This window comes from Aythya marila (genome assembly GCF_965140915.1).
Source record: "Aythya marila genome assembly, chromosome: 3".
NCBI lineage: Eukaryota > Metazoa > Chordata > Aves > Anseriformes > Anatidae > Aythya > Aythya marila.
In genome coordinates, this window is record NC_139044.1 from 57892724 (window position 1) to 57908681 (window position 15958).

The 15958-nt window shown below is 38.1% G+C and overlaps 1 protein-coding gene across 2 annotated transcripts; it reads right to left on the bottom strand.

Annotated features, from left to right (window-relative positions):
• Positions 1–113: 113 nt before the first annotated feature.
• CCDC28A (coiled-coil domain containing 28A) lies at positions 114–11503 on the bottom strand. Of its 2 annotated transcripts, none has more exons than XR_014317074.1 (5): positions 11198–11503; positions 10707–10870; positions 9578–9732; positions 8258–8888; positions 114–4513 (listed from the first exon to the last, which is right to left on the bottom strand). XR_014317074.1 is itself a non-coding variant. In XM_082755587.1 (5 exons), the coding sequence occupies exons 1-5, from the start codon at positions 11353–11355 to the stop codon at positions 7771–7773; spliced, it is 555 nt and encodes a 184-aa protein (XP_082611713.1). In that variant the 5' UTR covers positions 11356–11503; the 3' UTR covers positions 114–7770. The 2 variants fall into 2 exon arrangements, 1 of the variants encoding a protein (XP_082611713.1); XM_082755587.1 differs by having other exon boundaries at positions 114–7825; positions 8866–8888.
• Between the last annotated feature and the right edge of the window lie 4455 nt (positions 11504–15958).

Here is a 15958-nt window from a genome sequence, read left to right on the forward strand (position 1 = left end):
CCTGGGAATTGAAACTCATTCAAATAGGGGGAGGGGATTATTACAGGTGTGCAGGAAACTTTTTGTAGTTTTGTGGCATGTACAAGAAATAGTTGGTACTCCCTTGACCATTTTCTTTCTTCAATTTTTTTTAGCTGTTGGTCAGAAGTGATTAAATTCTCTTGGTAATCTGTGGCTATACTCCTTTTGTATCCTCCTGTGAGCAAATTAAATGTAGCTGTAACTTTTAAAAAGTAAATGCTGGTACTGACTTGGGTGGAAGAATTGTACAGTTCTTTAGTCTGCATTTCCAGTTAATTTCTTTGAGAGTACTTTTCAGAATTAAAACTAAATGGATTGCCTGTTAGCAATACTTATCTTCACTGTCTCACTTTTATGCTTAAATGAAATTCTCTTAATATTTGATTCTGTTACAAGAGAACAGCTCAAGTCAGATTTTTCTGCTGGATATGCTGTTACAGTAAAAATGAAGTGTTTCTGGGTTTGGTTACAGAGTGGTTAATTTTTATTACTGTAATTATTCCAACATCTTTTCAAATGTCATGGAAGTGTTACAGATGACATACATGTTAATCCAAAGCAAGATTCCCTGGTATGAAAAACAAGTCACAGTTGCATGAAAAGATATTTTCTACTTGCATGTAAAAATGGGTAGTTAAATGAGCACGAAGTTTACATTTTAAGTATATTGTGTCAGTTAGTAGATTAGGTGTAAGCCTTGAAGAAGAAGAAGAAGAAAAAAAAGATATAACCAGTGATATGCAAAACAAGAAAAAGCCTAAAGTAGGTCACTTCACTGTAGTCAAAGGATGTTGATTTTAAACCAACTGTATCTTGTCTGTACGGTTTATTTTAAAGTTAAATACACCTTAAAAGTAGCATGTTTTTCATACTGATATTTAAGTATTAATCCTATGTTTACAGCAGCAGGATTCCTAAATCAGAATTTTGCTGTTTAAGCTTAAGGGTAAAAAGCCTTTAGTATTCAAACGTTACATGTACATATGAATTTTTAACATCCATATCTGTCAGAATGATAAGTCATATAATGTTTTAAGTGAAGAATTTAAGCAAACTGAACACTTCTGAATGTTGCCAACAAATCTATTTTAAGGGTTTCTATGGTTTATTTTTCATGCATCACTTAGTACGTTTAACATTTTTTTCCTGATCAGAAGAGCTTCTAACTGAAAAATCACTTATGTTTTAAGAACATCACTGCCAGTGATATTCAAAAAAATACCTCAATTAGTAATGTAACCAAACTTTAATACCTTATAGTATCTACTTCCACTTCCCTGTCTGCTCTATTTGTTTTATCTTGGTCCAACTACTTGATGTGTTATTTTTTATGATCTTAGACTGTAAGCTCTTCTGAGCAAGGAATTATGTTCAGTTCAAGAGAGATGCTCTCTGTATTGCATGTGTGAATACAGGCCATGAGTTCATGAATTCATGTACCCAGTTAGGATGATGGATAGGGGCATGCATTTCTTAAACACCTGCAAAAGTTCTCCCTAGGATTTTGAGATTGGATGAGCATCCGTTTTCACATTTGATTTGCTTCTGCTACTGATGTGCCTATTTCTTCATTCCACCTGCTTTAGAGTTGCTTTTCAATTGCTTTTTCTCTCCACTGCCTATTTTTGGTCTTCAGAGATCATTTCCAAAGTGCAACGGTGAAAAGCAGAAGCTACTGCTATTAAAGCAGTACTTTAAGTCTACCCAATGTAAGTTAGGTATTCTTAATACTTTCATACCTCATGCCCCTCAGTTTACTCGCAGTTGTTTACTTCTAGAACTAGAGGATCTCTTAATGGTAAAAATGTCTTATGTAGGATAAATTATGTTGAAGTTAAGAAAGAAAAACTAAAAATAAATTTGCAGCATTGTGTAAGATGTCTGTCCCATGTGGATGGGGTGTGCTGTTTGTCTTCCGTGCTCTCTTGGGCTCAGCTATACTCAGTTTCTCTGAATTCAACCTTATGTTTTCTGAATCACCTTTTCCTAAATGGAAAATAACAATGTATCCCTGTTGATGAGAGATAAAAAGTAATTTCCCCAATACTGTCTAGAGAGGGAGCTGTTTTGAAGCTTACATCTCTTTAATTCTATGTGAAGTGCTTGCTGAATCATAAAAAGAAATGAATAATAATAAGGAAAAAAACTTATTTCCGTTCCTTTCCCTTCTTAAGTGTGTCCAGTTACTACCTTTAAAGCCTTCCACCATCACACCCTGCCACTATTTGCTGGGCTTCTTTCATTTAGGAGAGGCAATGAAGAGTGAATAGTGTTTTAATGTGCGAGGCTGTACTCCTGCCAGGATGTTGGTGGCTTTTTGTTTGTTTGTTTTTCCAGCACAAGCACTTTTGGAGAATGTTTCTGAAACCCTACCCAAAGAGAGCCTTTATGGTTGTTCTTGTACTCATGTACTCCAGCTCACCAACACTTACTTGGCTAAATAATTTTACAGAAGTAATATCATGTTCTATTATAAGATGTTTTTCATTTGCTATTGAGGACTCAACTTTTCTGGCAGAAGATGTGTTACCTAGTAACATGGGGCTGTAGATTTATTAAGCTTACACAGTTGAGCCACTGTCTACTATGTTTTAGAGGGTTTCTAAGGGACACTCTTTCAGGGCTATGATCATATGAGGAGCAGGGAGTTATAAAACATGCTTTTGATGTTCATAAAGTGCAAATTATTAGCAATCAATTTCCTTGTAAAGCAATACTTAGCACACTTTCATCTTCTCCCAAGGTACAACTTAGAAATGCATGTGACAAAAAGTAAGGAATAAGTATCAAATTTTCCATTTCAGACTAGCAACTTCGCAAGTGTCAGGCAACTTCAAGGGGACTGCTTGCTGGTGTTTGTGTGTGTACCTTTCTGAATCCATAACTCTGTTTAAACTAGATCTGCTTGGGTAGTTTCATGTGCTTCTGACAGCAGTTGCTGCGGGCCAACCTTGTACTAAGAAGCCTGGTACTTCCAGCCACTGCCTTGCCTTCAAAACCAAGTCTCCAGCCATCTTCAAATTTCAGCCATGCTCTTTGGATAAAATCCTCATGTTTTCCACTGAATTTAAGACGTCATATTTTACAATGCATTTCCTGCAAGGACTTCTGGCACAGAAAATGATGATCACTACTGCATCAGAAGGCAAAGGTGTGCTAAGTAATTATGATGAAGAGAAAAGCTGAGCTCCTCCATCAAGGTGCTTGTGCATCAAAAGCTGAATCAGGTGAGCACAGCCATCTGTGTTTTTGTTACTGTTTCTTATGAACAGAATAGTGTTACCCTTCTGAATCATTGCATTCTGAGAGTCTATTTATATTTTGTTGAAATTTATCTCCGGTATTTTGAACATCTAGAGCATTGCTTTTTAAAGAGACTGATACAATAGGTTTCTGTGCCAGATTAAAACAGAAACATCCTTTATTTCTTCAGAAAGCAATGCTGCAGTGATATGATTTGGAGCAGTATTTTTTCTCCTGTAAGCTTTTAACAATTGCAAAGAAATTATATAATATGCTGTAACAATATGTGTAATAGAGAAGAGTCTTCTTGTAATGAGAAATTTCAAATTCATTTATAGCAGTACTTCCACGTTCTCAAAAGCAAAGAAGCAAAGGTGTGACTAGGCTTGGTTATCCATGATTTACATGTAAAGTCTTCTAGATTGTCAATTACAAATTACAACATACCAACTGAGCTGCAGCCCATTTGCGTTTACTCTAACAACCAAAAGCCTGTGTCAGTTCCTTGCACTGAGCCAGCAAAAGCCTATAACTGTATTTAGATTGTTCTGCATTATTGATGCAGATCTAACAAACATCTTCCTTCCATTTACAGTGCAGTTGTTATGTAGGGCCTGCTCTGATGTCTTGTTCCCACTGTCAAGAGTTTTATACTGGCTTCTGTTTGGTACTTTTGCAGTCAACAGAGTGGTAAGGATTTGTTCATATTAAATATTGTTATTATCTCACAGGGAGTAAGGAGGGCTGTGATAAAGTCCATGTTCTGTGAAGACAACAGTGAGATTGCATTAGCCATAAATCACTGACAGTGAATTTAATTGCTTGTAATTAAAAGGGAATGAACTTCCAGTGTTGCTGGCTAAAATGTTCTATTAGTAATGGTAACTCAGAGCTTATGTGTTTGCATCTGGAAAGAACTGATCAATGCATGTGACACCAAACATGCTATCTCTCATTTGATAGCATGAGGAGTGATGAAACTCAAGTACATTTAGAAGAAACAATGTGAACAAACAGTAATCCTGCTGGCTTCCTTTGGGGGGGGGGGGCGGGAATTGAGATGGTCTAGGCCTGGTCTGGTGTCACCTTCATTTTCCAGAAGTGAGCTCCCCTGTCCAGCGTGCCTGAGGTAAATAGGTAGGTGCTCAGCAGCTCTCTCCTGGAAAAAGGACCCTCAGAGCATCGTTTGTATTTGGTGCTTCTCTTGATTGTAGGCCTGGACACAAGGGAATATGTGGAGAAATGATCCCTGTGAAGACAGGTTGAGTTCCCATAAGAAGCTGGAGACTTTATAGACAAAGCATTCCCCCAGGGCTGCTCCTGGGCAAGAGCTGTGTTTTATTGCCTTTATAGGAAATATGTAGTGATTTCCTTTATTTTTTGTGTGTGAAAGACTATAACACCTATGTGCAAAAATAATGAACCTGTGTTTCAAGAAATACGAAGAATAGAGATTCTCTATTCACTTTTGGAAGGTGAGGAGTTTGAGGGAACATTTTTACATTTCTTTAGCAAGTAGAAGTAAAAAAATACATAGTTTATGATGTTTTGAGAGTTGAAGCTTATGAGAACACTAAGTATCACACACTGATACTTCAGAATCTCTGTGTATGCTGTGTTAAGGGTGAAATCTTTTGAATTGCTATACAACAAATTGGGACTAATGTGTATACCCAATAAATATTAACAGTATCCACTGTAAATAGGGAGAAGTCTCAGTATTTTATATGTGGCTTGTAAGCATCTGACATGTCCCCAAACTCCACAGTAAATCTCTGATTTGTTATGGATTTAATGAAATCCGTAATAAGATCTCGCTCTAAATTCTTAACCAAGCTTTTTAATTTTCAGGTGACCTTGTTCTTGTACCTCTGTGTTACATAGTTGTGAACTACAACCTGCAGAATGCTGATGGAATCAGGCCAGTAGGCCTGATAAATTTGTTGCTGTTATTTCCCACAGCTGAGCACTTCAAAACACAGCTGACATGAGTATGTTAGCATTTGTATACATTTATCATTTCAACAAATATAATGGGAAAAAAAAAAAACACAACAGCGCTTACGTATTTAGATCAAAGCTTATTTTTAGAGTTCGGTTTTACCTGCTAAATGAAAGATCTGTCTGAAGACTATCCCTTCATTTTTGAACAAAGAGGCAGTTAATTCAGCTCTCCTCTTATGAAAGAGGATTTGGAGGAGACACTGTTTTCTTTTAGCCTTTCTTCCTTGTTTTTATTTTCCTTTTCTGGCTCATTATGGTTCTACAGCTGTCTCGGAGTGAGACAGCACTACACTGGTGATGCAGGAAATAGCGTCTCCTTTCAAACACTTTTTGTTGTCAGTGTAAGTTTAAGGCAGGAAATATTCAAGGTTAACACATTTTTATCTTCATAAACAACTCTTCAAGAAACAAGATAACAAAAGGAGTTTTTCTGCAGCCACTTATGGCTTGTGTAATTTTATAATTGCAAAAGACTGCACAGATCCGCTACAGTAAGTATCTTCCTTTCCTTCAAAAGCTTGGAAGTGATTAGTTTATTACCATATAAGAACATGCTCAACCCTTCAACGACCTAGCTGTAAGATTTTCTTGTATGAATCCAAAAAAAGATAAGGAGCATATACCATTAATGGATTGTGCAAAAGACAATTTGTTTTGAAGAGACAATTCTAATTTCTCCATTATTTGCAGTTACTGTATTCTTTAAGATTTGCTATTGCCTTCAAGCTTAAGATGCTTGAAGAAGTATTACTTTTTGTATTGTTCTAAGGAGCTGTTTAACTTGGACCAGTTCTATGTCTATATCTTGAATTACACCTATGCATTATGTACTTAAATGGTACAGCAATTGAGATCAAGACAGCAACAGACCACACATCTGTAAATTACCTGGTTGAAGACATAAGCCAAAGCAGAATTAAATGACAGAGCCCAAAAAGGAATTAAAGTTTTCTTTAGTGTAAAATAGCTTTAGCTGTGAAAAATACTTCTTAAACGTGTATTTTGGAGACCTGTATCTATTACAATAATGCTACACTGCTGTTAGTGACTGACTGGCTTTCCTCCTGAACCAAAACTTGCTGAAAACATTTTGCTTTGTATAAATGCAGCTATGACACTTGCCCCCATAGCTAGCACCACACCTTTACATATCTTAAGGTATGAGACTAAAATATAAACATGTGAGTTCTGCATAGGCAAGGCAATAGTGCTGACAGTGAAAAGTTAGTGTGAAAAAGGGTTAATCACCTAATTCATTGTTTTTTCCACTCTTTAACCAATAAGCTCATTTTGTGAGGAGTGTGTTATATTCTTGTTCTACTAAGCTGTCTTCAGGTTTCACAACATCACAGGTATATATTCATCATCACAGTGCAGACTTGGTGCTATGTGCAACTGAGAAAGGAGCTGCAGCTGATGGAATCCACAACTGCATCTTGCAGCTAAAACATTCTCCAATTTGGCATCCTTTACTCATTGGACACATGCCTCCTTTGGACAGATGAAAGCTTCACTCTCACATAGAAGGTTAATGATTACACTTTAGTGGTTGGCAACCCTGTCCAGAGCAGGGGGGTTGAAACTACATGATCTTTGAGGTCCTTTTTAACCGCAGCCATTCTATGATACTCCTTGTATTATAAGTATATACAACACAGAATTTGAATGTATCATCTAACAAAATCTAGAACCAAAGGTATGGTTTCATGGACCAGGATAGAAATTCTGGATCTAAAAGCAGCCTTACTTCATACTAATACTGATTTTCTTTCTGTGAATACAGAGGTGTTGTTTCTGCCAGATTATTATAACAAACAACTGCAGAGTCACTTATACTGGATTTATTGAACACTAACTTCATCAAATTTTTGAATTTCACAGAACTTAATCAAGTTACATGGACAGCTGTCATGCATGCTAATTCTGTTTAGTGACATTTCATAATTATTCAGTAATGAAAAAAGTCAGTTGCAACCATTCATACCATGTAAGAACTCAATTCTTAACACAGCTGAACAGAAAGCACCATCTCTAAATAAGATTTTATATTTAAAATGTCTTTTGACAATAAATTGAAATTTCAGTGGCAGTACTGGTAAACAAAACACACTAAGGATAGTGTGCAGATTTTGTGTACTGATCACAAAGACAACAACACTACTACTATCTCCAGAAAATTTGGAGAAATGCAAATGAACTTATATACATATCATTTTCAACAATATAAACAACACCAAGCAGAATAAATTTACTTTCCCGTTTTTCCCCATTAAATAAGGCAATAATATAAATCATACCACCATCACACCCTACTTCAGTCCCTAGAAACTGAGTCCTGACCAAATGCAGTACTCAAAGAGGAATGCGCAAGAGTAAACACTTAGATTTGTACTTCGATTCTTCATTGTGTAAGATGATTAAAACACCACCACCAACTCTAGATTCCAGTGGCAGGAACAAAAAAAAAAAACTTCAAGAACCCAACTTGAAAAAGCTGTTCTTTCAGCCTGTGGCACTATTTGGAATATCTTGAGCATCTGCTAGATGTAGTTTTTGGCTGAAGTAAGACATTAAGGAATAACATTTTCACAAATAGATGAGGTATAAACAAGATAACAATGTTATATGAAACTATGTGACACTTAGTCCTGTGACAGGTCAGGTATGCACCAGTCCAGATACAGTTCTACTGAGACCTAGATTAGTTTTCAACCAACAGATTAATCCTTTCAGTGAGAATGAAGCATTACTTAACTCCAGAGCTAGCTTGCAGATTAAGGGAGAATGGCAGAGGAATGTTACCACTATTACATTCTATTTACATTGTTCATGAGACTTGGGCTTAGAGAGCTTTTCAGAGATAGTGCACTGATGTATGTGTTCTCTGTATCTTAATTCTCAAACTAGAGTACCACCTTCCTCAGTGAACACACATTTTTAAAAAGGAAATATTTAGACAACAGTAAAAACTGAATGCAACACTCCTCACCTGTATTCTTAGCTCACTGAAAGCACAATGAGCAAGACAAGCCATTTAGCTTCATCTTCTTGATGGGTTAAGAGCATGCATTTGTTCAGTTACCTAAGGTCAGCAGAAGTAATCAATGCACCAGTAGCCTGACTCTAGAAATAATAATATAAAAAAAAAAAAGGCTAGCCCCATATCTAAAGTAAAAATCAGTGCTAAAGAGCTGCATCTATTTCTAGATAAAAAAAATAAAGGAATTAGGATTCACTTATCAATGAGACAATACTTCTGAATACTACAGAAGGCATAGATGTTTGTTTCAGAGTTTCTTGGCAAAATGCATGTGAAGAGACCTTGCTTCTGATGGGCTTTGTCATCTACAGCCAACAAACTGTCAAGTGTTGAATTCTAGCTAAATAAATCACTATATGAAAAACATCCTGTAATTAGATCTAGTAGTTTATGAAGTAGAAGAACCTAAAATCCGTGCTATATTACAGTACTAATTTCAAAGGGACGTTATTGATCAGATTTGACTCCTAGGAAGATACCAGTTACAGACAAATAGACGGTAATGTGCTTACGGTTAGTAATTACAATGCACAATAAACAGTTGAGGAAAAGGATACATAGATGAATTCAGTTCTTCCAACTGCAAAATAAACACAGAAAGTATCAGAAGTAGTGTTTCAGTTAAAGGCAACGATTATGCTGATATAATGCAAGAAATACATTAAAACAACAAAGCAAATCATTAATGGTTTGAGCTGACATGTAATTTGATTAGAAAAAGCAAGGCAAACCTGCATTGAATTTTCTAACAACAAATTTAAATCTGTATATCAAGAAGTTTTAACAACTTGAATTTTAACAATTAAATCTTGAATTTTGTTGTTCAATTGAAAATAAATGGTAGCAGTTTAGCTATTTGTTTGTATGGAAACACTAGAGAAAGGAGAAACTGAAAGTGTTGAATACATAGATCAAAAATCCTTATGTCACCTTCCACAGATGAAAGAGGAAGTGCCATAGGAAAATGGTCTTAGCTGATACATAGGCTGTCTAAAAATGCCTACACCCTCAGACAGTTTACAGCTAGACCGTGCCACTCACCAAAACAAGCAGCAGTCTACAAAAAGAGAGAACAAGGTACTGTATTTCTCAAAACCAAGATGAAGCAGGTAAGATGTGTCTTATTGTGTGTACTTATTATATAACTGTTTTCCTCTGCTCTAAGTTTCATCATGGACTGCAGTCTGTGCAGAATCAGTACCCCTCCAGCGGTGTTTTAATCACAAGCCTACGTTCATGGACCGTGTCTCCTGCCTTCCCTGTACTTACATCTGATAGCAGCCTATCCAGATTGGAATCACTGGCTAGTTTTCTTTTATCTTCGGGAAGTTCTTCCAGCTCCCCATAGAGCTCCAGATTGAGGCGAGCAAGTTTCTCCTGCATACTCCGCACGTGCTCCATTTGCTCTATGGAACACTCGTTTCCTAAAAACGACAAACAGCAGCTTTAGAGAAAGAAACCAGAGGAAACTGAAAGCATGAAGATACAGTATTTTACATCAGAGAATATGAATTTAAGCATCAAATTTACAAATTAACTTGTTTTCTAAAGGATTTCTTCCCTTTTCCACCGTTGAAATTTCAGTCATTCTGTCTGGTGTTAGTGTTGTGCTGATTTTTTGATAACCACTGGATGTACTTTAAGATTATACATTTACTGACTATATTTTGACTTTCAATCCCTGTATTATTTTTTTTTTAAATCTGATCATAATAAACCTTCCTAAATTTGATTAATCTTGGGATTTTTTGCAGTGTAACTGATTCTTTATATATTATAGGTTTTCTGTATTCTCACATAAAATCAATGTGGAGGCAATGTGACATGCTGACCTAATGCTGAATTTGCAAAAGCATATCTGCATCTTTCTACACAATACAGGAAAAAAATGAAGTAGAAGAGTTTCTTGTGGCTTTTTGAAAGCTTCATCAACTGTGAAGTAGTAATAATAGGAAGATATGTTGTTAACATAAGAATATGATGAGTATAATGCAGTTTGCATTGAATTATGGTTCACTCCATAAGAGTCATTACCAACAGCACGTGAAGTGTTAGTACACTGTAAAATCAGGTACCAAAAAGTGATTTCTTAGTAGAAGGTATCAAAAGTGGCTTTAAGTTTGGTACCTTCTGTCTTCAAGCTGAGGTACTACCTTAGGCATGTCGTGTTGGTTGGAAGCAACAATCAAATGGATTTTTAATCATCTTAAAGTCAAACATACAACAGCATTACCATTTTGAAATATTGTATGATCTGTTCAGTCATATTGACCTTGACTTCATACAGCAGAGACATAAGACAAACCAGCAGTCTGTCAATATAGCACACTTGTTTGCAAATGTTACTCTCAGGTAGTTTAAAAAGCAACCATTCTGTACAGATAATTCACACATTTACCAAACGCTTGAAGTTTGCCAGAGTGGAAGTCATTCAGGAGGCTGAGAAGTCCCCTTTCCATTTCCTGGACATCTGATACATCTGTGAGAAACGAGTGCTGGATCGGTGCTGCCTGTGCCCCTTTTGCTTCGCCTCCTGGAGGTTTGGCTTTCTCTTTTATTACTCTGGAGAAATTAAACAGTTAGACAAAACGATAACATTACTTCCTTTGCAAATCTGAGATGTAGAATCATTTAACAACCGGGCTGCGAAAGTGGAATGAAAAGTATTTCCAATACTCCTTTCAAGATAAGAGATCACAAGGTTGTCTTAAGAATAAAGAACACAGTTTGTCAATTTAATGCTGCAAAAGAAGGATTCCAACAATCTACTTTCCTATTAGGAGTGAGAAGCACAGTATGTATGTAATGGCCATGTTGACAACCTAAGCATTGTTGGAGCTGATGCTGCTCAAGCACAGCTCCTCCTGCCCCCCACCCCCCCCGCCGTACCTCTTGAGCTTGGGTTTCTGCGCGGCGGGCTGCGGGGCGGGGTTGCCGAAGGCCGTGCTCTTGCTGGCGGGCACGGCGCTCTTCTTGGAGCCGGCGGCCGGCGCGGGGTGGGCGGTGGCCGCCTTGGGGCTCCGCCTTTTGATTTTCCTCTCCTCCATCTCCTCGCCGCCCGCGGGCCACCTCCTCCGCCTCCACAGGGGAAAAGCGCGCTCAGAGACCCCCGCCCGCAGCGGCACCGGCCATAACGGCACGCGCCGGGCCGCAGCAGCGCCGCCTCAGCCCCCCCCAACCCGGCGGCAGAGCCCAGCCCCCGGGCAGCCCCTGGCCCCTCCCACCACCACGGCCCCATCCCCGCTAACGGCCGCACCCCCCCGCCGCCGCCCCTTATATAGGGCCGCAGGCCCCGCCCCCCCGGCGCAGGCCCCGCCCCCTGCCCCGCGCGCGCGGACCCCCGGCCCCGCCGGCCCTCACCCCGCCCCCGCGGAAGCGGCTGGCTCGGGCCCGGCGCGCGGGTCACGTGGCTGCGGAGGCGGGGCCGGCCCGCCCTGCGCATGCGTGCGAGCTTCCCCCCTTCCCCCGCCCGCCTCCCGCGCGCAGCCGTTAACGGCTGATGGGAGGGGCGGGGCGGCCGTTGGGGCGGGGCCGTCGGGCCGAGCGGCCGTTGGCGCGCGGGTGCCCGCCTGTGGGGGCACACCGATGGGCGGCTGCAGCGCTGGGGGGGTGCCCGTGGGGAGCTCGGGGTGCCCGTCCCGCAGCCCCCGGGGTGCCCTTGGCGGTGTTCTGCCCGCAGGGCTTCTGGAGCGCTGTCAGCTACCCAGGTACGGGACTGCACGCCCGGTTGTCTCGGCACGCCTGGAGCTCTGCAGGCTGCACAGATCCTTGTCGGTGGCAGGCTCTGTGCTCCAGAGGGCAGCAGCACTTCGTGCTCGTCATCTCCTGAGCCCTCAGATACTTTTTTACCTTTCCGACTGCATTTTTAGAGCTTTCCCTTAAGTATCAGGAGTAAATAAAGAGAACTAAAGAAAGTAAATAAAGATCCATGCTTTGTCATACAACTTTTTAAGATTTTTGAGAACATGTTGTTCATAACTGTATGTTTTCAGATGAAGCCTCACACGTTGCTTACACACCAGGAGTGAAGGGTGATACGAGCTGCAACACCCGGAGTGCAAGCACTGGCCAGCAGCTCTACGTAGTCTGTATGTTTCCGTGCCTGTTTGCATGGCATGTCTCAATATAAAGCTATTGCACAAAAGGCGCTATTACCCTGAATAGTGCGCAGTTCGGATGTATCCCTGCCTCTGCCTGGACCTTCTTTAATACCAAAAAAATGATTCTCTGTTTATACACTGATAGCCTTCTTCCGGATCTTGAATTAGATTCAAGGGGCCATAACAGAGCTTCATCAGGACTTTCATGAGGTATTTCAGCTGCGAGACTCAGTGGCCACTCTGAGCCTGTAACGTGGTACTGCCAGAGGGAGATTGCATTTGCAATTACACTCAGATGAAGGACAGTGTTTAAATGCTCTCTGGAATTAAGCTGCAGTGGAAGTAATTTCTGGGTAGGAAAATACAGCTGGGGTCTGAGGTGCTCAATCGGTTCTGGTACATTTTGAACAATTTCCTTGCAGGAGAACTGTGCCAGAGACCATCACCAATAGACTAAAAGTTCACATATGGGAATATAGTCTCTGGAGTTTGACACTAAATCTATATGTCTTGTAGGAAGAAAAAAAAAAAAAAAAGGCACAAGTGAGAAGAAAGGAAGAAATAGAAAGGAAAGGGGAAAGAAAATGAGAAAAAAAAAAGAGAGAGAGAGAGAGAGAAGAGAAAAAAATGAAAGAAAGAAAAAAAGGAAAATAAAAATGTGAAAGAAAAAATTAAAAGAAAAAAGAGAAAAGAAAAGTAAAAGAAAGAAAAAGGAAAAGTAAAATGTGAAAGAGAAAAGAAAAAAGGAAAGGTGAAAGGAAAAGTAAAAAATAAAAGAGAAAGGAAAAAAAGTGAAAGAAAAAGTAAAGAAAAAGAGAAAGGAAAAGTAAAATGTGAAAGAGAAATGAAAAAAGGAAAAGTGAAAGAAAAAAGAGAAAGGAAAAGTAAAAAATAAAAGAGAAAGGAAAAAAGTGAAAGAAAAAGTAAAACATGAAAGAGAAAGGAAAAAGTGAAAGAAAAATAAAAAGAAAAGTAAAACATGAAAGAGAAAGGAAAAAAGTGAAAGAAAAAGGAAGGAGAAGTAAAAAGTGAAAGAGAGGAAAAAAGTGAAAGAAAAAAGAGAAAAGAGAAAGGAAAAGTAAAATGTGAAAGAGAAATTAAAAATGTTAAAGAGAGAAAAAAAAGAAAGAAAAAAATAAAGAAAGAAGAAAAGAAAAGGAAAGGAAAGAGGAAAAGAAAAGGGAAAGAAAAAAAGACTGCAACACTGGAGATAGATTAAACAAAAATGTGGTGGTGAAAGACTTATGGGAAAGGTAAAAGAACAGAAAGAGTCATTTATTATCATTTTGATTCCTTAATACAAAAGTTTTCTGATATCCAGGTAAATAAGAGCTGGCAACATTCATGTAAGCTCTCAGCCAGTCACAAACTCTCATGCCCAGAACTGCATGAGTAGAATCCTCATCCACCCATATGCATATATATACGTATATATGAGGCCTACAAAAGAAAGCAAGATTTGCAGAGACATTTTGCAGGACATTTTTGCAGGTATTTGGGAGATTTCTATGCAATAAATATTGTTTCTTTTAAGTTTCTATTAAGTAACTTCTGAAAAGCTGGTGTTCATCTATCTCATTTCTCACACACTGTATAAGCAAGTAAATGCACCCTCCTTGCAGTTTGTATAGAGAGGGCTTTTTTTCCCGTGATTATTGGTGTTTTGTGTGTGCAGAATGAAGCAGAGAGGCTTGACCATTAGGATGCAAGGTGACTAGGAATTCTTCCTTCCTTCCAAAGCAGTTGAAATAGAGCATTTTGTTTGTCGGTTTGTTTCAAATAAAGGGAAATTCTTTCTGTGACAAATTGAAACATTTTTTAAAATAAAATTACTTTTATATTTGGAAAGCATTTAGATTCCACTATCAATCCTGCTTCAATTTCGTCTCTCAGTATGAGGGATCAACTACATACGTAGTTATTCTTATAAAACCAGAATATGCCCAGTGTGTGATTTCCCTAGGACACCCCAGGAAAAACCTACAATAAATTTTAGCATGCGGGTATTGTTTTGCTCCAAGTACATTTGTTATCACTGCACACTACCTGATATTAAAACATGATTATTAAAATGTCTGTTACTCACTTCTATATTTGATTTATTGGAGCCTACAGGGGCGGGTAATCAGGAAAGCATCAGACCTTTATTTATTATTGTATGTTTTCATTGTGAAAGTAATTTTATAACAACTAATTAATTTCTTATGAAAGATAATAGTAAGTTAAGAGCAAAGAATCAAAGGTAGTGTGGTCATGATTTGATACTACAAATCCTATTGCAGATAACACTGTTTTCTGGAATCAAATAATGAGATCATACACTCACCAGGAGGGGAAATTATATATATATATATATATATATATATGTTTTGGATTGTCTCCATTTAGCTGAGCTTTTGCATAATTTTGTATTGTGGTAATGAGTCGCAGTTTGGAAAATGTTTTTTCTTCCTTTATAAGGCTTTTTTTTTCTTTTTTTTTTTTTTTTTTTCTGACAACACCAGCAAACGTTTCAATGGTAGCATATGCATATACTTGTTGACTTAAGCAATCCAAGGGTAAATGTTTTAATAGGAACAATTCTAATGTTAAAGAAGCAAATTAAAAAGTTAATCGAATCTGATTTTATTTACATATATATCTCCTTGCAAACTAGAGGCCCACCTTTGAAGATGCTTTGAAGAAGAACTTCAAAGAAATATGTATTTTGTATTGAGATATGCATGCAAATAAAGACAGATTCTTCTTTTTGAAAGCCCCGTTCAGTTAACATGAGGTGGCAATTGGTTCTAGAGGCTTCCAAGAAAGTGACGAAAGCCTCTTGTTCTTTGGCTGATATAATTAATCTCAGGTGTATTTCACAGGGTTGTACCTTGTACTCTTGGAAGTATGACATTTCTGTAGTGTTACCTTCCAAAACAAACAAACAAACAAAACACCATCGTATGGGACATACCTGTTCATATGAAGTAAAGTACTTATTCCTTTTTTTTAGGATGAGCAGCATAAACAAAATGTGTCTGTATTTATCAGCCAGCTAAGCTGTTGATAGTGCAGCAAAGCTGAAATGATATATAAAGAAAATGAACTAACAATGGAAATAATACAGATGTAGAATCGTGGGTTAGGCATGCATTTTTGCTGCTTTACAGAATGATGACAGATATGCCCTCAAGAAATGTCACTTAAAAAGTGTCAACGTGTATTTATATTCTCTCTTTCTCTCTCTCTCTCTCCACACTATGATTTGGCTATCTAAATTAATGAATGTTAGCGTAGATAAATATTTAGACTTCTGTATTATTACTGATAAGTTCCTGCATCTCAGACATGAATGGTCCCTCTGAAGTCAAAACTGTTACACCAGAGAACAAGTAGTGTAAAACCTCCACGAGTATGACACGTGTAAGCCAATGTTAGTTTACTGAAAATAAATAAATAAATAAAAATCAATACACCGTTAGTTACCAAAACATTAAATATGTGACCTGCTTTTAAGATAAATAAATAAATAAATAAAGCTTTTGCCAGAATGTATGTGTTGAATATA